This window comes from Coffea arabica, chromosome 4c (genome assembly GCF_036785885.1).
Source record: "Coffea arabica cultivar ET-39 chromosome 4c, Coffea Arabica ET-39 HiFi, whole genome shotgun sequence".
Lineage (NCBI taxonomy): Eukaryota > Viridiplantae > Streptophyta > Magnoliopsida > Gentianales > Rubiaceae > Coffea > Coffea arabica.
Window position 1 is genome coordinate 14,322,917 of NC_092316.1, and position 26,534 is coordinate 14,349,450.

Below are 26,534 nucleotides of genomic sequence, written 5' to 3' on the forward strand. Positions count from 1 at the left end.
AAGATAAAAGTGCATATTTTGAATAGAGAGAATGACCAAAATGGTCCATCATGATTTAAAAATGATCGGTTACAAATATATTTTTCAATCACCCTTATATCTTTTCAGACCAAAAAATGCATGCCCAAGTGTCTCGTACCTTAAGGATGAAAACTGGAACAAAAATAATATTTGCTTTAAAAAAAACCTTCCCACTACCACTTTTGGGGAAAAAGAAAAAGGGGGTGGTAAGGGTGCTTTTTCCAGAAAAACATGTTATTTTTGCTCCGATTTTGACCTTGAAAGTATGAGCATGTGACATGGACATGCATTTTTTAGCTAGAAATTTATTTTAACATAGTTAATAAGGCCAAATTTGGACATTTACCATATCTTGAGGGATCTCTTTGGACCATTTTATACATGAGGGGCTAAAATATATATATTTTTTATATAAGAGGGAGAAAATGGTCCTCAAATGTCTTTCACATTTTATTTTTTTCATACTAGCGCTTGTCATCAAGCTGTTTAAAAAAAACACTGACAAGAAATTGTTGTTGTACTATGTCTTTATATTTGTTGATTGCATAGTATACTTCTTCCGTAAAAGCTAAATAATGAAGGGTCCGTTCTAATTTTCCGTGTTTGGTTGCACAAAAGTTACTGAAAATATTTTCCTATGTAAAATATTTTCACTCATCTTATGGAAAACAACTTCCCTTCCAAACTTACTGAAGTTATTTTCCGAAATGCATGCATCCGCCTGTAGTATGTTCCAAACTTACTGAAAACATCTTGTAGTATGTTCTTTTTTTTTTTTTTGTGTAAACAGGAGGACTCGAACCCAAGATCTCTTCTTTATACTCCCTTCCCCGTACCACCCAACCCAACCCAACCCTCCCCCTAGTATATTCAAAAAAAAAAAAAAAAAAAACTCATCCTGCTCATCCTATGCTAGTAATTAATTTTGTATAATAGGGACATTCTTTTCTAGAGAAACTTTCAGGAGTGAGAGTGCAAGATATATGTCACAATAAGCATTGCATGTGATTGATATTTGACGCTAAATGGCCAGCAATTTGTTTATTGCTTAAGAAGATATTTTTTATTCATATATACATTTCTCTAAGATTTTTTAAAGTTAAACAACGAGATAAATTTTCTTATTTTGCATGGAAAGAAGTATGTAGTTATAATGTGTAGAAAGTAAAGATAGAGATAAAAGTGAAAATATTTCAAAAGTTAAACAAACACCAAAAAAAATGAAGTAAGAAAATATTTTCAATAAACTAACCAAACACCTGAAAATGATGAGAGGGAAATGATTTTCATGGAAAATTACTTCAACGGAAAATATTTTCCCAAGGAAAACATTTTACTTCCAACCAAACAGACCCGAAATGAAAAAAAACTCCCGACCCATAGTCCGAGTATTTGATAGCTTTGCATTGTTTTTAATTTCATAACTAGAAAACCACATACGAGTGGTTATGTGTATCAATTAAACAATAACCACTTGATTATTGAAATTATTTTGTTTCATTCCCATGTATTTTTGGCATTTAAATTGTTACAAAAGAATTTTAAATTTTCGATATTTGTGCCATTTTGTGTAACGAAATAAAAGACAGGAGTGGATGGAATTAAGCATGGTGTCCCAAAATCATTAGTCATAGATTCTAAATTTTAACTGCAGGATCTTTGTTTAATAGAAAACATAGATGATTTTATTAGAGAAAGTTCATAAAATTATGCCCTAGTGAAACCGTGCTACTCCCGCACTATTTCAAAAATAATTAAGGATATGCTAGACGAATGACATATAAATTCTTCAATAAAAATATCTTCCATTATAGGAATATTACGTTATCACTCTTTCATTTTAAATTCACACGTTTGGTGCAACAATGACTTATATCATTATTATTTGAACTTAGTATATGAATGGATCTATTTTTAACATTTCTAAGTGTTAAATGCTGATTCAATTCTCCAAAATTTACTTTGCAACACTTTGAGATTTCCATCTACAATGTTTGAGTAAATGAAATAAATGGGTATTTTAAATAGAGTCCACTTATCTAGAGTGATTGAAATTCACGGCGTTTCTAAGTGATAAATACAAATAAAGAAGTTTCTATAATCGAAAATGCGTGGACTGTCTTTTAATTTACAGCCATCGCTTAAGTTGTGTGTCGATTAGTATAAAATTATGCTTCTAAATATTACTTTTGAAGACTATATCTTAGGACTTACCCAAAAAAGAGAACGAATAAAGTCGCTAGATATTGATCACAGTATTTCTTGAATCATGCCGCCATAATTGAATACCTAAATTATACAACAATTGTCATTTTCAAAACCTACACAGCTTGGATCTTTCTTTATCTTACTTGCATCCCATTTTCTTAGTGAGGTCAATGTCATTGTGATTTAACAATTAATGATTTTGGATCTTGTGCTAGTTTTTACCAGGGAAGTCTGATCAATAATGCTTGGTGGAAAAAAGGAACTGCACTAAGAAAAAACAACCTAAGCAAGAAAGCTTGTAAAGTTAAAAATACTTTGTGGACAAAGCTTTTGACTTGGAATAATTGAAGTAGGTATATTACCTAGTCAAGCTTAGCTAACCAGCCCACCCCAAAAGAAAATGTAAGCTTTTGATTGCTTAATCCTATACTCAGAATCTTTTGAGGAGCCCAGAAAGTGCTGTTCACCCTCAAACAATGCTTTTCTTTTAGGTCACAATCAAGCACAAAGGATATATATCCAAACCAGACAAATTGCTATGTCTTTCTATAATTTGAATTCCCTTTTTCTCTCTTTTTTTTTTCTTGTGATTTTTGCCTAATTATACTTTGTGGGATACTTATTTATTTTATGACAGATACAACTGCATTAGCTGGTTAAGATACAATTAAGTTAGATTGATTACACAAATATAAAGTGATTGTGAGTGTCAAGTGGTGGTGATTGATTAAATTCCCATTGTAATAAACCTCGTACTTTAAAAGTTATTTGAAATTTACGTATTTTTGGACTTGACAAAATATTTAATATAATACATCAATGGTGTCATATTATCTTGCCAGAAAATTATTTATTAGAGTACATCATACTAAAATACAAATCGGACTCTGAAATTGCAAAATGAGCTTTTGGAACACAAATGCATGCTTTCTAATGTTTAAGTGTGCTGCACAAATTGAATTAATATAGCAGATATAATTCCTCTCAGCTATGCAAGTAGTACCGATTAATCTTATAGGATGTAAACTTGATGGAGTTTCTATCATTTTAGCCTCATACATCTAATTTTTTTTTTTTCGAAGCATTTTTTGTTGTTATGATTTGAGTTTACCCATTTTTCAAGATTGTAAGTTAGCAAAATGCATTTAAGGGCCCATGGATGGAAGTCAGATAAAGACACAAAAAAGAAAGACGCAAAAAAGTGCAAAAAGAAAGAAAGAAAAAGCCTTAAAGCAAGAGGGAATCACTTTTGGCATCTTTTCTTTTTGGACAACACAAGTTAGTTTAATTGGTAAGAATGAGTTTTTTTTTCACAGAAAATATGCATGTATTCGAATTACGCTGCCAATGTGAAGACTGTGTTGGTGGGCGATTTGTAAGAACCGTTGAAAGCCACTTATGGTTCTAGAAACATGCCCTAACTTATAATGGTGACAGGAGTCGAATTCACCCAAATTTTTTTCCGAAAAAAAAAAAATTCCTTTCGGGAGATGCAAACGCTTCCTTTTGTTTGCCTGAAATTAAACCTTACGATACAATTTTCTCATCATGCCAGCCAGATAAAGTACATCAAATATTTGCTAATCCAGCGTCAGTATGCAAGAGATATACATTGCAGAAATAAGCATTCTTAACTGTTAAACCTTTGAAAAGAGCCGGAGAACTAAATAGAAAAATTGAAAAGAAAAACAAAAGGCTCTATCTAGAAAAGATTGAGGCATCAAAAGATTTCTAGAAATGCTTTCAATATATTGTTTATAACAATCCATGCATCAAAAGCCTCTATGTTTGAGTAACTTTACTACCATTTTCTCCATCTCTCTAGTTGTTATATCAGATCTTTAAAAGTTTCTCCTTTTTATATAAAAGCCTTTAAAAAATTTAAAAGCATGTATTCCACTCCTTGATAATTTTTTCATGTGTTAAAAGTGGTCCATATTTCCTTTAGGTGTGAGGTAAAAGAGTGGTGGGCTATAGAGTATCGTGCAGTTATGCTTCTGCAGCAGATCAGGAATTCTTGAAACAAAGAATTGCATCAAAATGAGGCAAAAACTTATTCCCACCTTCACATGTTAGAAAGAACTTGCATAACAGGTGTGACTTCGTGATATGATTCATATTTACTAACAATTCCAAAAATTATGAAGTTTCATATCCATACTTTCACATCAAAATCTAGAATCTGAAATTTCACAAGATTTTAAATCCCAGAATCTGCAAGCCTTCAAAATTTCTCATAAAGTTTTCCGATGTAACGTAAATTCGAACATCATTTTGAAAAATCTAAAACAAAATCTTTTTTAGCATGAACAATCATTTTTTTTTGTCGCAACAATAGGATTTCTATAATCTAATCTAGCCTAGTCTAGGAGATGAGGATGGGGAACTCGATGTGAGTACAAACTCCATCGAAGAAGGCCAATTAAGGCCGCCATAAATAGTGGCAAATTGGTGAGAGGTAAGGGTTGAACCCTTGACCTCCCACGCCACCACCACCACCAGGCCAAAGGCCTAGTGGCTAGCATGAACAATCATACTTAATGTCATTGCCATCTTAACGTTTCATATTAGACTCAAAAGAGATTTTATATGCTTGAAAAGCTGCCAACAAAGGCCTAAGAGAAACAGCTTGAAAAGTGGGCTTTTCACCTCCAGAACAAATCTTCATATTGAAATTTGCATGCTTTAGCATAATCCACTTCATCTAAGAACATCCCTTAGACACTAGGAATCTAAAACAAAATCTTTTTTAGCATGAACAATAATTTTTTTTTTTTTGTCACAACAATAGGATTTCTATAATCTAATCTAGTCTAGTCTTTTATCAACAATTGCAAATTGACTTTTGTTGAATTTGATAAACCTAATCCCAGAAGAACCCTCAAAAGCCGGCAACTCTTGAGGGCCTCCTAGGGACTTATCTACCCAACTAACCCAACCCCCAACCCCGATGTGGGATAAACTACCCTGGAGAGAACCCTGCTACTAAGAGTGTAAAAACCCCCAAATTCCCCGGAAAGCAGTTTGTCTTTTATCAACAATTGCAAATTGACTTTTGTTGAATTTGATAAACCTAATCCCAGAAGAACCCTCAAAAGCCAATCTCCTAATCTAGTCTAGGAGATAGGGATGGAGACTCGATGTGAGTACAAACTCTATCGAAGAAGGCCAATTAAGCCCGCCACATATAGTGGCAAATTGGTGAGAGGCAAGGGTTGAACTCTTGACCTCCCACACCACCACCAGGCCAAAGGCCTAGTGGCTAGCATGAACAATCATACTTAATGTCATTGCCATCTTAACTTTTCATATTAGACTCAAAAGAGATTTTAGATGCTTGAAAAGCTGCCAACAAAGCCCTAAGAGAAACAGCTTGAAAAGTGGGCTTTTCACCTCCCGAACAAATCTTCATATTGAAATTTGCATGCTTTAGCATGATCCACTTCATCTAAGAACATCCCTTAGACACTAGGAATCACTCATCAACACTAAAGTATTCCAGACAATTGGACCTTTTGCAACAAAAAAAGTGGGAAAACAATTTTTACCATTCTTCTACTATTGTCTAAGTTATCATCCACCTTTTTATTTTAACCCGACCGACCATCGATCAAAAACCACAGAAAATTAACCAGAATTAGGAAGGAAGAGGAGGGGACATTATAATAAATCCCAAGTGCTAGAGAGCTTCGGAAAATGCTCTCAGAGAAACTCACAGGGTAAAGTGAAGTCTCAACATCTCAACAAAAACCAAGAAAGAAGGAAACTCTTCTCGGAGTTTTTCTGTATCAAGTGGTAGTACTACTAAGCCACATGATTATGACTCAATCGGGCAATTTCAAGCGACTGAAAAGTACAAGAAAACTTTGCTCTGGAACAACATAGAGGAAACCAAGATCTGCACCTTTAATATATGGCCCCATGCCCTATACAAAGGAAGGAACAAAACTAGTTGTATCAAAAAGTACACGAATCCCATCAAGCTGCGAAGAATAAGAAGGACATGAAGAATAAGCAAAACAATAATTTACAAAGTAAACCAGTCATCCTTACCTTGCCATTGAGTTGTAAAAGCTCCCCCTCAACCCACTTCGGATTTCGGAACCCGAATTCAGCTATTCTTCCTTGACCTTTGTAACTGGCCACCTAGATAGATAGTAGAGTCAATTAATTTAGTCTTATCAGGAACCTATATGAACAAAGATTCAAATAATTCAGATTTAAAGCACCCCAACCTTAATACTAGACTTTGCATGTATTTGGTAGTGCCTTACAATGTCACGCAACTAATTCTAGAAATACATCTAAATCAAACCTCCGAGGTCATTTTTCCTTCCAAAATGGTGAAAAACCACAGATCCCTTATTCCTTTTTTTTTTTTTTGAGGGGAGGGGTGCGGTTGGAGTGTGTGGGTGGACGTGGGGATGATTTGCTTAAGATAGTAGCATCCTAGTGAAAAATATGCCAAGAACCAGATATGCGCTCAAAACGTTCAGACTGGGAGCAACATTCTCAATAAGAGCCTTATCTAATGAATAAAATTAGTACAGGAGTGCCAAATCCTCCCAGCAAGTAACAACATAGTAGTATCTACCAGTGTCTAAAAGAATTGGTGATCATAGATACAAAGTTGAATTCAAAATTGATATAGAGACGAATAATGTAAAGACTAACAAATAAAAAGATAAACTTTATCAAATAATCAGTTCAGGAGCTGGATAAAACCACCATAACTCCACATTCAATAAACAGGTAACTAGAAAGAAGTAAAAGTAAAAAAATTCCAACATTCGTGCATGGTACCCGGATAACAGGCAAAAGAAAACAAACAGCCAAGGAAACCATCAAAGCGTGCACATTATTCTCATACCCAGGTGCAGTAATGAAGAAAAAAGAAAAAAATAAAAAAGGAAGAAAAAAAAAAAGAAGAAAAGACAATGAGATTGTTAGCAACAAACACTTACCACACCTAATTCATCGGGATACATTCCTCTATTAGAAATGCGACTTGCTTTCCCAATCCTAGCACGAAATGTGACCTAAGGAATAAGGAGATTCGCAATTAGTGGCAATCCAGCTGATAAAACATAAACAGGAACAAATGTGAAATGCGTATACCTGGCCAGCAGGAACATTCAGATCCCCCGTTAGCTTTACTGCCTCAACATATTCAAAGAACTCCATATCCGAAGATTCTTTAGTGCTAGTGGCATTCCAATTACCATACTTACGCCTTAATTGAACCACCTCAGTACCATACGGTCCAAAAGCACCAACATATAGACCTGCACAGAAAGAACAATTGGGGATTATGTTGGATGAACTTTATCCCCCAACCCCCCTCCCCAAGGAAAACAAGAAAAGAGCATTCACGCACTCATGCCGAGAGAGAGAGAGAGAGAGACTCACCATCAAATGGATCTAGATCACCTTTAGAGGTGGTAATTCGACTGAAGTTTGTGTACTCTGATAATCTAGTCCTCTTCTGTGCCTGACTGACAGCAAGCTTGACTATTTCACGTACATCTCTTGAAATCTACAAAAGCAACAATTTGGTCAACGTTATCAACAGAGAAGTAGTTTTGGCATCGAATTCACCCAATAAGCACCAAAACGAAATTTTCTTGATTCCAATACAAGTGCACTTTGGGCAAACCATTATCAAAAGAAAAAAGTAAAAACAAATGGACACTTTTAAAGTTTTTGAAGGACAAGATCCAGATCTTCTCAACTAAATGACATTACGACCTCTAGCAGAAACTACAACATAATTTTGGCTAAATCAGTTTCTCAATCTTGGAAATGAAAGGATTTTTTTCAACCTTTTCCATTTGTACCTTGGAAGAAAATTTATCAGAACTCCAAAATGCCTTAGCCACTTCTGGAGGCATAAGTTTGGAAACATCTTGTGCTGCAGCAACAGCAGCTAATTTGAACTTGGAGGCAATATTTTCTTCTGCATCATCATCCTGATGTCTCTTAGAAATATGTAGCATAAAAGAATCTTTTTCCATGTCTTTAATTTCAGCTGGTACACGAACATACTCATCCTTGGTAGAGATGTCTTCTTTATTGTGTAAAACTCCTCCAATGAAAAGCTTTGAATCTAAATCTTTTCCTTCATCAACTGTGTCACTATTTTCTCCAGCAGCAACTTGATCCGGTTGTACACCATCCAAATCACTAGCTTCCTCTTCAGAATTTTCAGCTGAAATTGCATTTTCATTGTCTTCTTCCATCAACCGCTTGACATCACTATCCTCTGTTACCTCTTCTGAGACATTTATTTTCATCACTTTCACTTTCAGTTCCGGAATTTTGTCTTTGAGAAAATTTATCACACTTCGTATTCCTTCCTCAGCAGCTTCCTCAACTTCTATGCTCTTTTCATCAACCTTTTCAGCTTCCTTCTCATTTGCTTCAACATCAACAACTGATGCATTCTCAATTTCAGCAGCTGAGAGACCCTTATTGGATTTAGAATCAGATGATGAACTTGAATTTGCTCCACTTCCCTTGACTCGCTGCAGGAATACTACCTGTGGAGATGCAAAATATTGCAAGGGGTACATAGTAAATGACTATATCAGCAAATACGCAGTCCGAGGCTTAAGGACAATAAACAATTCCTTGGCATTGCCAAGCACCAACCCAATTTCATTTTCCCCTTCATAGAAAAATTTTTCAGAAATATTGAGCAGGACACCCCCATACTTGTAATATATCAAAATTCAAAAGCACACTAATTCTTGCACTTAAAAATTCTGTTATAAAATTAAAAATAAAGCATTCAATGACATGAAGCAGAAGATCAGTGCAAACTATTAAACTCTAATCTCATGTATAGCCTGCAAACATCATGAAAAGGACATCAGATTGCCAGGTTTAGGTTTACGTTTAACATAATGCATGATGATAAAACTAGGTTATGACAGGGTCAACTTGATAAAATATAAGACCAGTAAGAACCGACCAGACATAGACATCTTCAACTCAGCAACAGTTTGAATGGATAATTTAATGGCAGAGAATTCTTATCACAAGAATGACAGACAAAGCAAATTACCTGCATCTTGTATGTGTTATTCACATCTTTCACTACATAAATCTCAAATAAAGGTGTTCCAGGAGATGCATTGATAAGTTGTCTGCAGCCACCAATTATCACTAGTCTCTCAGCAAATAAGACAAAAATGAGAAGGAAAATTTTGCAGCCTTAACCATTCTTCAATGATGTTACCTTGGACTATAACATCTTCCAAGAAATCTGCCCATTCCAGGAGTTATACGAATCAGTCTGCCAAAGGGATCATCAGAATCCTTTGGATAGCCAACCCACCAACCAACCTGAAAATGGAAGGATAAGAATATTCCGAAGAAAAGAATGTAATAAATAGGAATAATTCAGGTTCCTAATAATTTATTTCTCGATTTCAACCCAATCCCATCTAGCAATTAGGAGGAGGGGGGGGGGGAGAGAGAGAGAGAGAGAGAGAGAAACAAATTGCAAGCAATTCTGGACCAATTGTTCTCTGTCAATTCGGATATTGCTTCAAGTGTACAGAGAAAACAAAAATCCCAACATTTCTGTGGAGGAAGAGACAGCAACAAGATATCACCATAAGAATTCCATGGTTCATATATTATACCAATATCTCCCTAAGAAGCAATTCCTGAGATTTATCTTTCAATCTCAATGACAATTGCCTATCCTGAGTCCATCCAAAGGAATAATAATCTGAAATTGGGACCAGAAAGATTTACTATTGATCTTCCGTTGGTCAATAATACCCCAGTCACCTCTTGTAACAACATCCCTGTGTCAATATCCTCAAACAAATGAATCAGATGCAAAATCCTAGTTAAGCCATCTCCATGAGTATATTTCCTGGCCAATTACTAAAGATTTTGAACAGTAAACAATTAAAAGGAAAAAAAATCAATGGCAAAAGTAAAAACGTTTGAACCAAAATAAGGAAAATCAGAAGAAGGAAAAAGAAAAACTAAGAAGCAAGTACACAGCATGCCCATATACAGAAAGAAAATTGAGAAGCGACAATTGAGGCTACAATGGGGGCTAAAAGGAGGTTGTTGGACAAATGAATTACCAGTCCACTTCCCGTAGTATGACACAATCTCGAAGCATCGTGGTAGCGCTCTTCATCTACTGCATTCTATACAGGAACAGAAAGCAAAAAGATTCATATCCAATTCTCTGCATGACTGACAATTGAGCTTAAACTACTCTTTTACCTTCAATTCTGACATAATTTCAGCAATGCTATCCTTCAATGTTGCTTCTCGAATGGCTGTTTTCAACTTTGCAGCTTCTTGAAAGTCCTCCCTCTCTATTGCATCTTCTAGTTGGAACTACGAATATACAACGATGCAGAGCAATTAACTTTCAAGTATCAGTTACCACAAATAGTTGCTATGTCAGTAATTCATGCCTCAATTCTGATTTGCCTCTCTGATTTCATGCCTATTAGATGAATATCTAGATCAAGTAGATGGTAATGACCATGTTTACATGTTGCAATCCCATGCGGCACTGCTCTTGTTTAAGAACTATTATCAGCAACACACAGATTCACTAGAAGGCTTCCAAACCTTTTGCTACAGTTAGAATGTAAAACATCAGCACAAGTTGCACAGTTAGACAAAAGAAATGCGGTAGGAAACTAACTCAAGTATATTATTTCTAAATGGAAACAGGAAAGTTTAGAATGATCAAGCACAAACAGAAATTACAAAAAAGAAAAGTGGACTCGAAAAAGCTACCGTAGAGCCAGAACTCTGGCTGCTAAACCAACGACCTGGAACACATTCTGGGGGTTAGATATGGAGGCAGGGAGTCAGAGTGGGATGATTGATAAAACATCTTCATTTTAATATAGTGTTGTGGTATCCACTGATAAGTGACTGAATTTAAAATTTTCTAAAACATTATTTCATCTATAGCAAAAGCTAGTTTATTGCACAGATATGCCAAGAACAATAGAAAAGCTGTAATATTTAGTTCTGTTTAATGTCACAGCTGAACAAATGAATAGCCACTTTATTGGAGACACATCATTTTCTATTAAAAAGTAATAACTAATACTAGAAGTGCAACAGTCCAATTTTGTAGGAAAATAGCATTTTTGTCAAGGGCAAAAGGTTGAGCCATCTAATGACTCTACCATGATGCGGCTATGACTTCTAGAAGCTTCCTTTATTCAATGGTGCATTATATTTTAAACTAAGAATCAATATGAATTGTGAGCTACAGACTTTAGACTCTAAAAAGTTAGCTCAGAAAGAGGATTAAAGAGATGGACACATAACCCCTTTTCACAGTATATCTTGGTACAGGATTCGAAAGAAAAGAATATCAGGCGCTTTTCAACTCATAAACTATTAGTCTATTCATACATATTTGGACTTCAAAAGAAGAGGGCATCCACCTTTACAAGTAATGCTTCGTCCCTTAAGCCTTTTTCTCATCCTGCACCCCTACCACTTTATACATGAGAAAGAAACATAAAAGTTGCTAAGTACACCTTATGTAGATGGAGTTCTCTGCCAAATTAAAGTAGGAGTTTTCTGAGTTCTTCTATTCCAATTTTTTCCATCTTATTGACTCAGTGAAATTATGAAAGTTGCACTTCATTACCAAGATACTGGACATGTTTATGAACTGGCGATCACATGAGATGTTAAGAACACAATGTGCCAGAAACCAAACTTCAGCAGGTGCAAAATTCTCTCTTTTCAGCTAAAAAAGCTAGATCATACCATCCTTTATGCAACATTCTCGAAGTCGAAGCCAAACAACAAATGAATTCTAGCATAAAACAAATATTTTGCTTTCCAATTTGATTAAAGAAGCTGTATGGAACAGCATGCTCTCCAAAAGCCAAGACTGTCAGCGATGATTCCTTAACATTGAGTCAAACAAAACAACTGCTTAATTCCACACAAGCTTTATCCAAGATATAAATGTAGCATGAAGATTCAAGTCCAAGAATGTAAGCATCAGCACATTATCCTTAGCTATTACTCAAGATCTTTTCCTTGCACCCCATAGATTTCTCGTCTAAAATATGATAAACCAATTACAAAGAAAGGGTGAAAGAGAGAAGAGAACAGACTGCACTTGATGTTAAAGTGGAGAGAAGAGATGAGAGAAGGGAGAATGAGACTTAATCTTCAAGACCGCATTTTATCCTTCCAAAACTGGAAAGTAATTGAGGAAAGAATCTGTGGCAATCAGATTTTATTATAGAACATCCTGTACAATTTTATTTTTTGTTCCTTTTCTTCATTGGACAAAACAAAAAAGAAAGAGAAGAAAATAACTCTCTCTTCCCTACATTCAATCTGAATGAACTTTTAAGTCCTCTCTCTCTCTCTCTCTCTCTCTCCACATTTTTAAACTAATAAACATAGCGAAACTAATCAGACCAATTCTCAACAAGAGTGCTTTCAGCCACAGCCATGAAAACATTAAAGCAGAAATTATGTTGCTTTCCAGAAGTCCTCCCGAATGCAAGCCATGGGCCCTGTAATATTCTACCTGTATAAGAAACCTGAACTTCCAACTCCACTAAGGAACTACTTGTAAAAACAACCTTTCAACTACAACATCTCAGCAGCTCTCATTCAAGTGGTCTAAATCTATAGTCAGTTCTATCATCTTCAATAGTTCACTATCTTCCATAATTGTACGAATATTAAAAGAGACATAAAACATCTTCCCAAACAGAACAACCAAAATCCTAATTACAAATATAACTTCCTATAACTTCCCCTTTTCATTTCGCAAAAGAACAAAACTTTAGCCATCAAAACACTGAACATTAGTCCCTACCATCAAACAGTAACAGCTTTCCCCAAACTCTCAACAGCTAGTATGAACAAATAGACATCAAATAGTAAAAATAATAATAAACCTATAATTGTTGTTACTACAAATTTAAAATCTACCTACAAACCACTAAACAAAAATTAAAGTTTTACAAAAAAATGATATGAAAAACCCAAAGAGTAAAGATATCGGGTACAACCATTTGAAGAAAAATCCAACCTTTAACACAGAAGCATAGCTCTCTGCTTGCTCAATCTCTGAAATATGGCGAACCCACAAATTCCAATCCCATTCTGATGCTGGAGGAGGAGAATTATTGCTATTTTCATCATCAAATCCAGTATAGGAGGCCAAAGAAGAAGAAGAACCCTCATCATTATTGTTGCTGCCAAGGCAATAAAGCCTTGACTTCTTATTGTTCTTCCCAATGAACAACCACCCTTTTCTTGAAAAATTAAGACTGCTAATAGACTTCTTATTATTCTTGGCAAATATCAACTGCTCTGACAAAGATGATGAGGATGAAGAAGAAGAATTAAGGGTTGGCCTTAATTGATGAATTGGGACAGTGGAAGAATGCCCTGTGGCCCAAGTGTTGGCCACAGCCATCTCTGTTTCTGGATGAGGTTTTCAGCACTTGATATCTGTGTGTGTGCCACTGTGTGTTGTGTGTGTAAAAATGGGAAAGTGAGGGAAGTTTCTTGCTGGTTTTATGGATTTTATGGCATGGAATTAAGGATAAAATTTTGGGATAATTCTTTGTTCATGTGGTCCAATCTGTGAGCAAGGCTCAGGATCAGGAATCAGGAGGCCTTAGATTTGTTTATGGGTCGCAATGGATATTTTTGCGGTGGTTCTATAGTTTGTCTCTATTCTTCATTTTTTTTTCTTTTAATTTCTAATTATTATGGATTCTTTCATACAATGATGAAATATAGTAGTAAATACTTTTAATAGCAAAAGAATTCTACGAGGAGCTAAAACTTTTTTTTTGTTTCAGTTTCAAAGATTGAGGTTCAGAAGAAGCTAAATCAACATTCTTTTCTTCCATACATGTATACATGCACATATCATTCAGATGTTATCATTAATTTCAATCACGAGTTATTTGTAACATTTGCATTTTCTGTCGAAAAGATTGTATTTTCTAAATACCAATCCCTGAATTTCGCCCTAATAAAATTGAATTGAAACAATTTAAGATGTCCTTTTTTTAAAAAAATTTTTCCATTACCTTTTCGTCTTGGTAATTTGTATAGATCCAAAACTAAGGACCAGGAAACTCTAAGGCACTTGTCTAGCCTTTCCATGGTGGGAGTCAATTTGCAGGCTTCTCTACGTTCTTTCCCTGAGTAATTTTACCACAACATCAATGCTGTTCCCCTTCGTTCTTGTGATATCCAAATTACTGCATTTGTAATCTAAACTAAAAAAGTTCTCACTTTCTCTGCATATGGCATGCATGTATATAACCAATTTTAGCAATGTTCAAGGTTCATCAAATTATCTTTTTCAACTCCAAAAATTTACTGATAGTTAAGAGATCAGCCCAGAAGTCCTCGTTTCTGTAACTATACTAGATAAGGTGCTTGACCTTTCAGTTCTTTTGGCTAGCTGATAATTAACAGATAGCAATGTGTTCTAGTGCATCCACAACTTGCTTCATTGATGGTCTGGCTTTAGGATCAAAAGCAAGACAATTCTGAGCAAGCTTAGCCATGCCAACGGCTGCTTTTATTGGGTATTTGCCTTCTAACCGAGAATCCATCACGCCCTCTATCTTCGTTTTGTCAAATAACTGAGACTTGATCCAGTTAAACAAGTAGTGTTTCCCCTTCGGACGACAAGTGTCCAGAGCCCTTAAACCTGTTAACACTTCGGCCAATACAACACCAAAACCATACACATCGCTCTTCACACACAGCTGCCCTGGGACACAAGAATGAGGAATATTGTGTTATGATCATTCAGTTGGCATCTTTGCTCAGACAGTCTAAGCCGCCAGCTTACTCAAAACTTTTAGCTCAGTTACTGCCAGCAATTTTACTACTAATAGCTTGAAGGAGGCTCAAGAGGTCTACTTTGAGTGATTTTACCTGTTCGAATATACTCGGGAGCAGCATAACCAAGAGTTCGCCCAGCTTGTATTGTTACATTTAATTGACCGTTCAAGGGACCAATCTTTGCCAGGCCAAAATTTGATAGTTTGGCATTGTAAGACTGAAAAGAAAAAGATTGTTCCACGTTAAAAAAAAAAAAAAAAAAAAAAGGAGTGAGGCTTCTTAGGGTGTAACCTCAAAGTCTTGGCAGACAAGTTTTTTGCCAAGTTTGTCTACTACAAGTTTTTTAAAAACTTTAGCTACAGCAATCTCAAAAAACTTTTTAAAATTTTTAAACTATACACTTCAAAATATTCAAAAAAAAGCACACTTCAAATTTTTTTTTAAAAACTTCTACAGTAAATTACAGTAAACTTTTAGACAAACACCCAAAAAACTCACTTGTCAAACGGGACCCTAATTTGGCAAGTAAAGTTTTTAGGGAGCAGGGATAGGTGCCGTTGGGATTTTCATTCTGTTGTCAAGTTATTATACTTTTTGAGTAATATGATATACCCTTGTAAGTATAACAACCGTGCTTGATCGTACCTGTCTCAATTCCAATTTTTGTAGTATATCGATATTAATTAAATTCCAAGTTTTACTAAAAAAGTTAAGAAAATTTGACGTGTTATATTAGTGTGACTTACAGCATCAAGTAATATGTTTGAGGCCTTGAAGACTCTGTAGATAACTTGTTTCTTTGCTGCATGCAAGAATGCCAGAGCACGAGCCGCTCCAATTAATATTTTAAGCCTTGCATCCCATTGAAGTGGTTGAATAGAAGAACCCCCTAAAGACAGAAAACCAACAGCTGGAAATTATTGGAATGGCAGATTTTTACCTCAGATATGACGCTATGCTGTTCCAAGATTAAAGGAGGGTAAAAATCTCACTTCCAAATAAGTGGTTGTCAAAGCTGCCCTTTTGCATATACTCATAGACAAGGAGCATATCTTTACCCTTCCAGCAATAACCGAGGAGCTTAATAAGGTTAGGATGAGAAAGCGTTCCTAGCATGCATATCTCTGTCTGCAAAAATGTGAAGAAACTTTTGAAACAACTTAGAGAAAGTCTTAAAACAGAAACCCTATGAAATTTCATCAGGAATCATGTGTAGGAGGAGTCATATGCATATCTCAGACAAACTCAACCATGCATCTTTCTTCTTTCCTCTATTAAGTAGAAGTGCAGAAGATATGGTAGCAAACTTTTATTTCTTCAGGAAAAACCAAGCATTGAATCCACCAACTTCCTGGTTCTAAAACTGAACTTGGCATGCAACTTTATTTTATTTAGTTGAAATTAAGCCACGAATTTGAACTTTACGTAGCCTTATGATGTGGGAAATGCCTGCAAAATTTCAAATGCAATTGATCTTGTACGTTAGAGAAAATTTAATCCGTGGGACACTTATAATGTCACAAGGTGTGTAATTCATAATACAAGCAACGAGTTGAGTAAAGTGGTTCCTGCTTTTCTCACCGTGTGGATCCAAAACGATATAGGGCAAAGGGTAAACTACCTAGTTAGCCCTTAAACTACTTTAGATATCAACTTTTGGCTTCACAATTATTTCAAGTCTCAAATTAACCTCTCAAAATTAAAGTGTTAAAATTTGATCCTTCAAGCTATTTTCACCGCGAAAACTGATGGATCTAAGAATAAAATTTGACACATCTATCTTTAAAAATGAACTAAAGAATCAAATTTGATATTTCTTATTATTTAGGAACCAATTTGAGATTTGAAATATATGATAGCCAAAAGGTTGACAATTGAAATAATTTAAGGACTCCATAGTACTATCTACTTCATGCTCTTTGTAACTTTTAGTTGTGACATGCATGAAGTGACAAATTAATACTAAGCTACTTTGTTGTGTTAGGGATGGTTATAACTAATTCAACCTCATGCAGTGCTTCGAAAAATGAACTGAATCAGCTGATTCAATCTATTCAATCATGAACCGCCGACGGTCCAATCTGATTGAATGAGAAAGCTTGAAAGTGGTCAAGACCCAGTCAAGATTAGGGGTGAAAACGAGCCGAGTCGAGCTCGAGTAGTGACATACTCGAGCTCGAACTCGATGCTGACCTCCAGAGCTCAAGCTCGATCAAGCTCGAGAAATAAAAATCGAACTCGACTCGATAGTAACATAAATAGGTTCGAACTCGACTCGATTGAGCTCGGCGTGCCATTCGAGCTCGAGCTCGAGTCCTCGAGATCGATTTCATCCTGCACCCTTAACACGAGCTCAATATTGAGTCGAGTACTCGAGCTCGATTTGATCATGCACTCTTACTCGAGCTACTCGACGAGCTAAAAATACCTCATCCTAACTATTCAAGATCGACTCGTTTCATATACTCGAGCTACTTGAGCTCGACTCGAGATCGAACAAAATCGATCTCGAATCGAGTAGCTAATCAAGCTACTCGCGAGCTCGATTCAAGCTACTCGATTGGTGTGCACCCCTAGTCAAGATCGGATAGAACTAGTGAACCGTAAAAAATCGGTTAAATCGACCAAGGCGGGCTTTTGAATTTTAGATTTCGGCCACTAGAAAATTGTTCTTGTGCTGCTCCAACTTTTGCAATTTTTTGACGTTTTGGGCTGCCAAAGCTGAAATTCAATGGACCACTATAGAACTACGACCAACTTGTTCATATAGCTCAAACCCAAAACAAAATACCTAATCAAATTGAAAAAAATTTTAAACCGGCAAATCCTCTCCCTATTTCTCTAATCATGAGACTGGAGCCGTCCCCTCTGCTCCTCCTCCACTCTTCCACCTCCTCCTCGATGCCTTTTACTACCAAACTTGACTAACTGCCCTTTTGCCCTTCACTTTTTCATCTACTATTTTATTATATTACTTTTTACTTTTAAGACGGTGAAAGATGATGATATATTTGTGAAAGACATAGATCTATAGTTTTCTAAAGATGATGATAAAGACTGACATGTATTTTTAGATGCATTCTTTTATGTCTTTCTTTTTTTTTTCTTTTTTGCAATTGATTGTGAAATTGTAATTTGATTTATTCTTGAGTTGAGAAACTAAAATCTTTTTTGTTGCATAATTTGAGAGTTCATACTTTGGATGACTTTATTCATATTTCCTGATTCTTTAAATCTTTTATGAAACTATGATGAATATTTCTTTTCCACTAGATAGATGAGTATTTTGGGAACTTATCTGTAGAAGCCCTCTTAGATTTAAAATTTTTGTAGAAGCCCTCTTAGATTTAAGATTTTTCCATTGTATGCTGCGTAATTGTTGAATAGTAGCTATTCTTTAACTTTTAAAACTATTAAAATCAATGATCAATGAACCAGGAAAAATTGGAACCGAATAGTCCGCCCATTCACTTACCCGTCCGAATTTCAAAATATTGACGTTACGAAGCATCACTAGAAAGTAGTTAATTAAACCTTATAGGCCTTCCAAGGCAGCTGAGCTGGTCTCACTAAGGGTTAGTACACCCGAGATTTAGTGTTTGAGTCTTGTCACAAAAATGGGGAATAACCCAACAACTTTTGTTTGTTGGGAAAAAAAAAATTAAACCTTATAGACGTTAGGACAAATGAAAACCATTTGCATCATGACTTCATACCATACTCATTTATTAACAGGTTAAGCAACTTTGACATAAATAACATGATTATGAATATGTTGCAGAAGAAATTTATGTTATGCTTCAAGCATTCTCTCAATGAAGAGGCCACATGCTAGCCTTGACTAGTTTCTAGTATAATGCTCCTGAAACCTGGTGAAATCAACTGTCACACTATTCATTTCACTTATATGCATAGTTTGATAATGATGAATTGAATGATTCAGAAACAAAGCGTGAGTGAGAAATTTTAAATTTAATTCTCATACTTAAAAAAAATTTCCATGACCGAGGAAGTTTGTAATGTGATAGTGGGAATGGCAGACATCGCATTTGGTCCCACCCATAATGCTGTCCGAATCATGTGCAAGTGGATATGTTCGAATTCGGGTTTGCCCTTGAGAATTAGTCTCGATAAATAAAGAAGTCTAGTATTAAGTATTTGGGAATAAAAACTTTACCGCTTAAGGTCCCCCCCTAAAGTTTTTTGCATTATATTAAGAATTAATCTTTTCTACATGTAAAATGTATTTAAATTCATTAATGTATACTAGGGGTGTGAATCGGAATTGAAATCGGTAATTCGAAACTTTAAAATTAGAATTTTTGTATCAGAATTTTCGACCGAATTCGATTTTGAATTCTGATTTCACTGAATTCATGAATATAAAAATTATTATTATTATATAAATGTTATATTACACATATATAAGAATATTATATATATATATATATATATGAAAACAAATTTGAAATCGAAATAGGAATTCTGAATTACCAAATTCAAGAATATAAAAATTATTATTATTATGATATAAATGTTATATTACATATATATAAAAATATTATATATATATATATATATGAAAAATGGCTTTGAAATCGAAATAAGAATTCTGAATTCCGATTTTGATTTCAATTTCGAATTGTGAATTCGAAATCAGAATTTCCTATTTGAAAAATCTCATTACTGAATTAAACCCGATTTCATCTAATTCTAAATCGAATATTCCAATTTCCATTCCAAATTACCGAATTACTGAATTCGAAATTCCAAATTCAATTCGAATTTGGTCGATAAATCGAAATGTTTTGATTTTGCACACTCCTAATGTATATAGTGCTAATATATAAAAAATTTATCCTTATATTAATAGATGAGTAAAGTTTCTTGTAGTAGATTAATAAGAATTTTTCTAATAGATATTTATTAACACCTAAATCACATTTTTATGTTATAATCATACATATTTTTTTTTCTCCCTATGATTGATAATTGAAGGTAAGGACCCTTGAACGGTGGATTCATAGTTGCGTCTATAAATAAATCCAGACTTTCATGAATTCTGTGACAAGAATACAGTAAATTTTGGGTTTCCATGAATTCCTATATATAAACATCCAAATCTTTTTATTTTGGGTAAATTACATTTTATTCCCTTGTGATTTAGTATTTTTCTACATAATCCCTCTATGGATTTCAAAAATTATACGTAATCCCCTCATAGTTTGGATTAAAGCGTCAAAGTGACGGAAATGATAATTTGTAATGGAGTCATCTAAAATATCTAAAATACCCTTATGTAAAATTAATTTTTATTTATTAACTAAGGGAGATTATGTGTATATTTTGAAAATCATAAGGGGGTTATATGGTAAAACATAAAGTCATACGGGATAAGTGTGTCATGTATTTATAAGGGTAATTTTAACATTTTTAAAGGTTCCATTATGAATGATCATTTCCGTTACTTTGACACTTTAATCCAAACTATAAGGAAATTATGTATAGCTTTTGAAACCATAGGGGGGTTATGTAAAAAAAAATACTAAATCACAGAGGGGTAAAATGTAATTTGCCCTTTTATTTTGACCTTTTGGAAATGATACACCCAAAGCTTGTCCTAAAATGAATTATTTTAAGAGATATGTTATCACAAGAAGGAAAAGCAATGCTCCAGCCTTTTATGTTCCAATTTCTTTTTTTTTTTTCATCTGACTGGATCGTTATCTGCGAAGGAACAAGAAAGACCATGCTAAACTAATCCGAAAGACTTTAAAGGATCAGTTAGGAGCCGAGTTTGTATTACCTTCCACTCTACAAATCCTTGCAGACTTTCAGCTTTCAACTTTTGAACTGCAACAAGTGATTGACTGCCAGTCTTTGATGTGGACTTCTCATGAAGCCAACCTTTGTATACTCTTCCAAATTCACTTTCTCCGAGCACTCTATCACTTCTGAAATTGTTGGTTGCAGCCTTGAGCTCTGAGGGAGAGTAAATCCTTAAGTTAGGCAGGTCCCAGATAACTCCGTGTGGATTAGTCTCCTCAGTTCCACCAGCTGCTGAACTTCGGCTGTTAGATACCACAATGTTGTTGTTTGAAGATGTTCTATTTGCGTTTGCCTGTGATGTACCTGCTCCAAAATATACTTAGTTTATTGGCCTTTCTCATGGACCAATGATGTTATCTTTGCAATTTTGGAAGTGGGGTAGGATTGAAAGGCGAATCAAGTTACTTGATACTTGGTCTGATTAAAACTCGTTCGAATTTAGTTTGCTAACTAATCAAACTAAACATGAACATTATTTTGTGTTTCATAAACTTTCAAATTTAGTTCAAGTTATTAGCATATTATTTGAAATTTGTACATACAAAGTTTATATTACTTGAGTTTAACTCAATAAAAACTCGTTTTTATTTCGTTTGGATAAATAAATAATACAAATTAAAAAAGTCAAAGTCAAACACAATTTAAGTTCGTCAAACAAACAAACAAGTTTGAATACAAGAGTGTTCGGTTTGATTAGACTAATTTATGGGAGGGTTCGAGCGACGGGGTTGGTTTGAATCCTCTTCTAGTTATGCTTTATCATCTATTGTAACTTAAAAAAAAAGATCATCTGAAAATCATGATTAGGCTCTTGAAACAGGAAGAAGAAAAAGGCAAGAGACTAAGCAAAAAAATAACTGAACTTCGATCAAAGCAGCAGTATGAAACATGCTAAGACATGTACGCAGCAAAAAATGTTGACTATTGCTGATAATTTTCACATATATGTTCAAAGAATTGCGGTAAACACATGAAGACCCCAGTGAATACTATTCATGAAAAAAATAGAAAAGCCCAATGGTCTCCAGTCTTGATCACAAAGAATAGTTTCATCAAGCAGGCATTGGCATGAATTAAAAACAGATTCAGGTCTGCTCAGAAACAGAAACTGCATGAATCTCAAGATCTAGTTCAATCTTCAATCAACCTACCTAATCCAGATACTCCCTCAGGCATTCTTGTGCTCACCAGAGCTGAACATACCAAGCCAAGTTGAGCATCGATCCTAAGGGTTTCATAAGTAGATAACCTTACCGACATAGGATCTTCCAAAGCCTTGAGTATACATGGCATTTGAGGCCGCTCCAAAGGCTTGGGACAGAGACAGGCTTTTGCAACTACTGCCACTGCCCACACTTCAATCAAAACATGCTCATCGACAACTAAACATGGATCCATAATGTTCAATAAGAGTTCTTTATCATATGTAGTGATGTAAGGAAGTACGTTTTCCATCCATTCCTTGATCCTGGCATCATAGCCATCGCCCAAACCAGGGTTACCTGTGACTAGTTCAAGCAAAACCTTTCCAAAGCAATAAACATCATAGGCACACATCGCATTCGTTGCACCTGGTCATTTTAGAGAAGATTTAGACAAAAAGTATATCTAATGTTTTGCTTTTCTTTATGTTATTTAACGTTTAGAAAACTTTTCTTGTGAAACATGATAGGTGGGGTTAAGCAAATGAAGAATTTTGAGCCTAAAAGTGATAAAGCTAACTGGTGATAGTGCTCTGTAAAGGACGGATTATATATTCTAAGGTTTTGAATTTTCTTGCATTACTCCACTAATCTTTTCTTCTTTTTGATTCAACGTTGTTCTTGCGGTTCATGGTTCAACTTTAGGACTCATGCTACTTTTGCACACCCCTAACTAATCATAGGTAATTAATTTGCTCCCTTACTATCAATGTTCACACGCACCAGCCTCTCAAATTCTACTTTGTAATATTGCTTTGCTTTTTTGACAAATTGCACCCTCAATTTGGTTTAAATATATTCTTATAGACCTTTTAAATCTGCAAAAGATGTACGTAGACTTTTACCTGATATTTGACATAGTTTGCCTCAGTCAAATTGATAAATTTATTTTTCATGATTATGGAAATATTGTGGCCGTTATATATAGACACACATATGAAAAATGGTTTGCAAGAGTAAATTTATAAATTTGATGGTGATAAGGCGTGAGACATCATATAAAAATCTATGTATGTCTATTGCACATAAAATAAAAAAAAAATTGTAACCATGGAAGAAAACAAAGTTAGAAAAGTTTGGAAGTACAAAATAGAAGCCAATAATAAAAAAGTACAAAATAGCAAAATAGAAAACTTTGCAAGTGCAAAGTGAAATTTAACTGGCTTAATTGATAGGTTTTTGATGTGCACGGACAAAAATTCCTATAATTTTCTTAACACGGTTAATCGTTGGATTAAAATGGGATAGATATAGAAGATTAGAGTGCTATACGTCGATACTTAAAATTGAGGATGCAAAGTGCAAAGTGAATTTAAATCTTAGTGGTCCACAAACTATCTTATACTTCTTTCCTTCCCTGAATTATAGAGATTGACTTTGAAATCAGTGCGTTTACCTACACTTTTAAGTAAGAAACTATAAAGAAAGATCAACCAACTACTTGGTAGTTGGCCACCAACAAAAATTTAAAACTCTATTTGAGCGTAGGTCAAATGATTAAATCCCTTTTATTTATATTCTAAAAATTTAGACTTTCTTAAAAGTTTCGTCGATGCATGCGTAAGCATCCAATTGGGCTGATAGTGGTGAACTTTATGGAAAATTTGAAAAAAAAAATTGAACTATACTGAACTCAATTTTGCATACCAGAAGTGCCCCCTTCAGAGCTCCTGCATGAATAGAAGAAAGAGTAGTGTAATAAAACTCAGATATGCAATATATTCGATAAGGATACATAAGATTGTAGGGCATGATAGATATATTAACATAATGCTGAGTTTGTTCATTTAAGTAAAGAATCTGATGCCAGTAACATCACTAGTTTCCTTTTAGGGTTAAATAAATGAATTTATTGAGCATCTCTGGTTCGAAAAAGTGTCAATGTACATGTTCTTCTCTGAGTTTGAAGGGAAAAATATAGTACTGTACCAAGCCTTCAGCCACTGATCATGAATCTCATCTAATGCTTGCAGTAAAGATGCAACGTCTTTCTCAGTTAGAACTATTACGTATTAAGCTTGAAGAAGGCTAAACATGGTGGCTAAATCTGAATTGCGGAAGATTCGCCACTAGATATCTATCATATGGTGATAGAATTGAGTAGGGATTACGGCAGAAATGTAGTTTTAGTACCCAATCTTTGATCTATTGATCAAATTGGTCTCAAGTAATGTTTTAACCGAAACAAATTTGATCCCCAAATTTATTGGTTTTATGTAAATATACGACAATTGATGGAAATCCAATAATCCTAATGGTCAAAACTAATTTGCCGTTAGTCAACATTTTTTACTTTACAATTTTTTTCCCACCACTAATTGCAGTTTGAAACATTATATAGTTTCTTAACTTTCAAGATATTGAGGTTTTAGAATGAAATGTGATAACAAATTAGACTGAAATTGCTTTAATTAAACTTATTTTCCCTCCTTTTCTTTAGTTTCTTGATTTTATCTATTCATGCCACTAGTTTCTCACACCTTCCTTTATGCATGTATAGTTGGTTTCAAATTGGACATGCTGCACTCTGATCATGGGTTCCACCACTTTTCTCTTATATTGATTATTGAACACGTAATTAAATGTCCCCTAAAGTTTATAAGCAATATAGTATATACTGGAAATTAAGTTGACAATCTAATAAATTTTATCTTTTTGGATTGCAATTCGTTATATATTAAGTTTCAAATGAAATAGGTATATTATAAAATTATTTGAAATATTCAATAAATCTATCGACATACATAAATATTAAAATAGTTACTTTAAATCTTTATCGTGGGAACATTAAGTTTGAAACAAGAAAAGAAACAAAAGGAAATTTCATAAAATTACCTTTAGAAACCAAATTTATTTTGAGTGAAACATTAGAGACCAATTTAGCAGATAGGCCAAACATTAAAATCAAAGTTGCATTTCTCCGGGCATTAGAACTATGACAAAAACATCAAGTAATCAGAAGTTTCACCACAAGACAAAATACTTACTTTTGCAACTGCAATAACCTTGAAATCATGTTCTGATATTTTTCCTTTTTCTCAGTACAGACCTCAGAAAGCCTCCCTAACCGCGCTTCAAAGTTTTCATCAACGAGTATACTGCGAGCTTCAACATTTCTTGAACGAGTCCGACAACAGAATCATGCCAAATGACAAGTCAATCCCATCATGGAACGGTCAAGAGTTAAAAAATGACACATAAAAAAGTAAAAGGAGAACAAAAAGAAATAATTATGCAAAAGCAGCATATGATAAGATTTCACATCCAAAACCAAAAGCCTTTGCTTTACCATCAGTGCAAAGTATGCCGAGATTTTACAGACGAAGTAAACGTCCAATACGATCATATGCATGTCAAATTCAGGTTTCATCTAATTTAATTCAGGGGAGGCTAGGTTTTATGTCCCTATAAATCAGAATTTTAAATATGTAAGGTACTGTAGCTAGAAAAGCTGAGAAGGGAATATGTTAACATGCAAGATTTTCTTGGGTTTACCTATGAACAAGGGCTGGAACACATTCATGATGTAAATAATACAAACCCTCTGCAACTCCAACAGCAATCTTTAACCTCGTCACCCAATCTAACGATGTTGATTTTTGGCTATCAGGATTAGTTCCATCCGAGACAATGCCCCTAGAACACAAAGAACTAGACAGGTCCTTATTAGGCATACACTTGTAAACCAGAAACTTGTCGTTCGCCTTCTCAAAGCAATGCCCCAGAAAAGGGACAAATCTAGCATGAGAAACCTTGCCTAAAAACTCCAATTCAGCTAGCAAGTATGATTCTTTTTCTCCAGATGATGACATTGACAGATCAACTTTTTTAACAACCACCCGAAGCCCACCTTCTAAAACACCGTGAAAGAGATCCCCAGACCGGCCGTGCTTGATGAAATTTGAGCTACTCAAGTAATCAGTGGCCTGGAGGATTTGATGATAAGTGAAAGATTTACCAACTAATGGTAAGCTGGAGGAGGTTTTGAAAGAGGACACTAATTGGGCAGAAGGAGAAGCAAAATTAATAGGGGAAGGTGCTGATGAGGGTGCTGATGAGGATGCTGAAGAAACATCACTTGGCGTCCTAAAAGCACTCTGTCGAAGCTGCTCTCTGCGAAGAGTGGCTCTGACTAGCCTTTCCCAATTGTCGTATACTTCTGCCATTCTTGATCATCAATATCCTAGTACTAGGTCCAAGGTTTTTAATGACATGTTGCAATCATGATTCTCATAATCTGATATCGGGATCCTATTTCATACATGTATTTACCACGAAATTACTAGTGCTATATTAGCTGCAAAAGGGTAAATTTTTTTTTTTTATTGATGGAAATGAATATTCTTTTCTTCCACCAATTCAAGATTCAACACGTCTTCGACGGGTCTGTTGACTTGTTTCTTGTTATAATTAATATAATAA

At 34.7% G+C, this 26,534-nt stretch overlaps 2 protein-coding genes across 3 annotated transcripts; both read right to left on the reverse strand.

The window, feature by feature from the left end:
• Nucleotides 1–5,866: 5,866 nt before the first annotated feature.
• Nucleotides 5,867–13,818, reverse strand: LOC113739927 (protein EXECUTER 2, chloroplastic-like). Its single transcript, XM_027267346.2, has 11 exons — nucleotides 13,298–13,818; nucleotides 10,483–10,599; nucleotides 10,338–10,403; nucleotides 9,470–9,576; nucleotides 9,296–9,377; nucleotides 8,067–8,768; nucleotides 7,639–7,765; nucleotides 7,348–7,514; nucleotides 7,194–7,268; nucleotides 6,283–6,375; nucleotides 5,867–6,155 (listed from the first exon to the last, which is right to left on the reverse strand). The coding sequence occupies exons 1-11, from the start codon at nucleotides 13,685–13,687 to the stop codon at nucleotides 6,054–6,056; spliced, it is 2,028 nt and encodes a 675-aa protein (XP_027123147.2). The 5' UTR covers nucleotides 13,688–13,818; the 3' UTR covers nucleotides 5,867–6,053.
• Nucleotides 13,819–14,520: 702 nt separating this feature from the next.
• LOC113739502 (uncharacterized) lies at nucleotides 14,521–26,291 on the reverse strand. 2 transcript variants are annotated; one of them, XM_072046112.1, is made up of 9 exons: nucleotides 25,608–26,291; nucleotides 25,100–25,228; nucleotides 23,760–23,782; nucleotides 22,062–22,481; nucleotides 20,888–21,213; nucleotides 16,074–16,209; nucleotides 15,828–15,970; nucleotides 15,175–15,298; nucleotides 14,521–15,007 (listed from the first exon to the last, which is right to left on the reverse strand). In XM_072046112.1, exons 1-9 carry the CDS (start codon nucleotides 26,276–26,278, stop codon nucleotides 14,700–14,702), a joined length of 2,280 nt encoding a protein of 759 aa, XP_071902213.1. In that variant the 5' UTR covers nucleotides 26,279–26,291; the 3' UTR covers nucleotides 14,521–14,699. The 2 variants fall into 2 exon arrangements, with proteins under 2 accessions (XP_071902213.1, XP_071902214.1); XM_072046113.1 differs by having other exon boundaries at nucleotides 14,754–15,002.
• Between the last annotated feature and the right edge of the window lie 243 nt (nucleotides 26,292–26,534).

What these genes read in the sequence shown, in the direction of transcription:
- LOC113739502 (XM_072046112.1), bottom strand. Translation starts at nt 26,278, where the DNA reads ATGGCAGAAGTATACGACAATTGGGAAAGGCTAGTCAGAGCCACTCTT. An exon ending in TGAGGGAGTATCTGGATTAG is followed by an intron (nt 21,214 to 22,061) that starts GTAGGTTGATTG and finishes ATTTTGGAGCAG; the next exon opens with GTACATCACAGGCAAACGCA. An exon ending in CAAACATATTACTTGATGCT is followed by an intron (nt 15,299 to 15,827) that starts GTAAGTCACACT and finishes TTTTCTTTTCAG; the next exon opens with TCTTACAATGCCAAACTATC.
- LOC113739927 (XM_027267346.2), bottom strand. Translation starts at nt 13,687, where the DNA reads ATGGCTGTGGCCAACACTTGGGCCACAGGGCATTCTTCCACTGTCCCA. An exon ending in CTGATAAATTTTCTTCCAAG is followed by an intron (nt 7,766 to 8,066) that starts GTACAAATGGAA and finishes TTGCTTTTGTAG; the next exon opens with ATTTCAAGAGATGTACGTGA. An exon ending in TGAATGTTCCTGCTGGCCAG is followed by an intron (nt 7,269 to 7,347) that starts GTATACGCATTT and finishes CTTATTCCTTAG; the next exon opens with GTCACATTTCGTGCTAGGAT.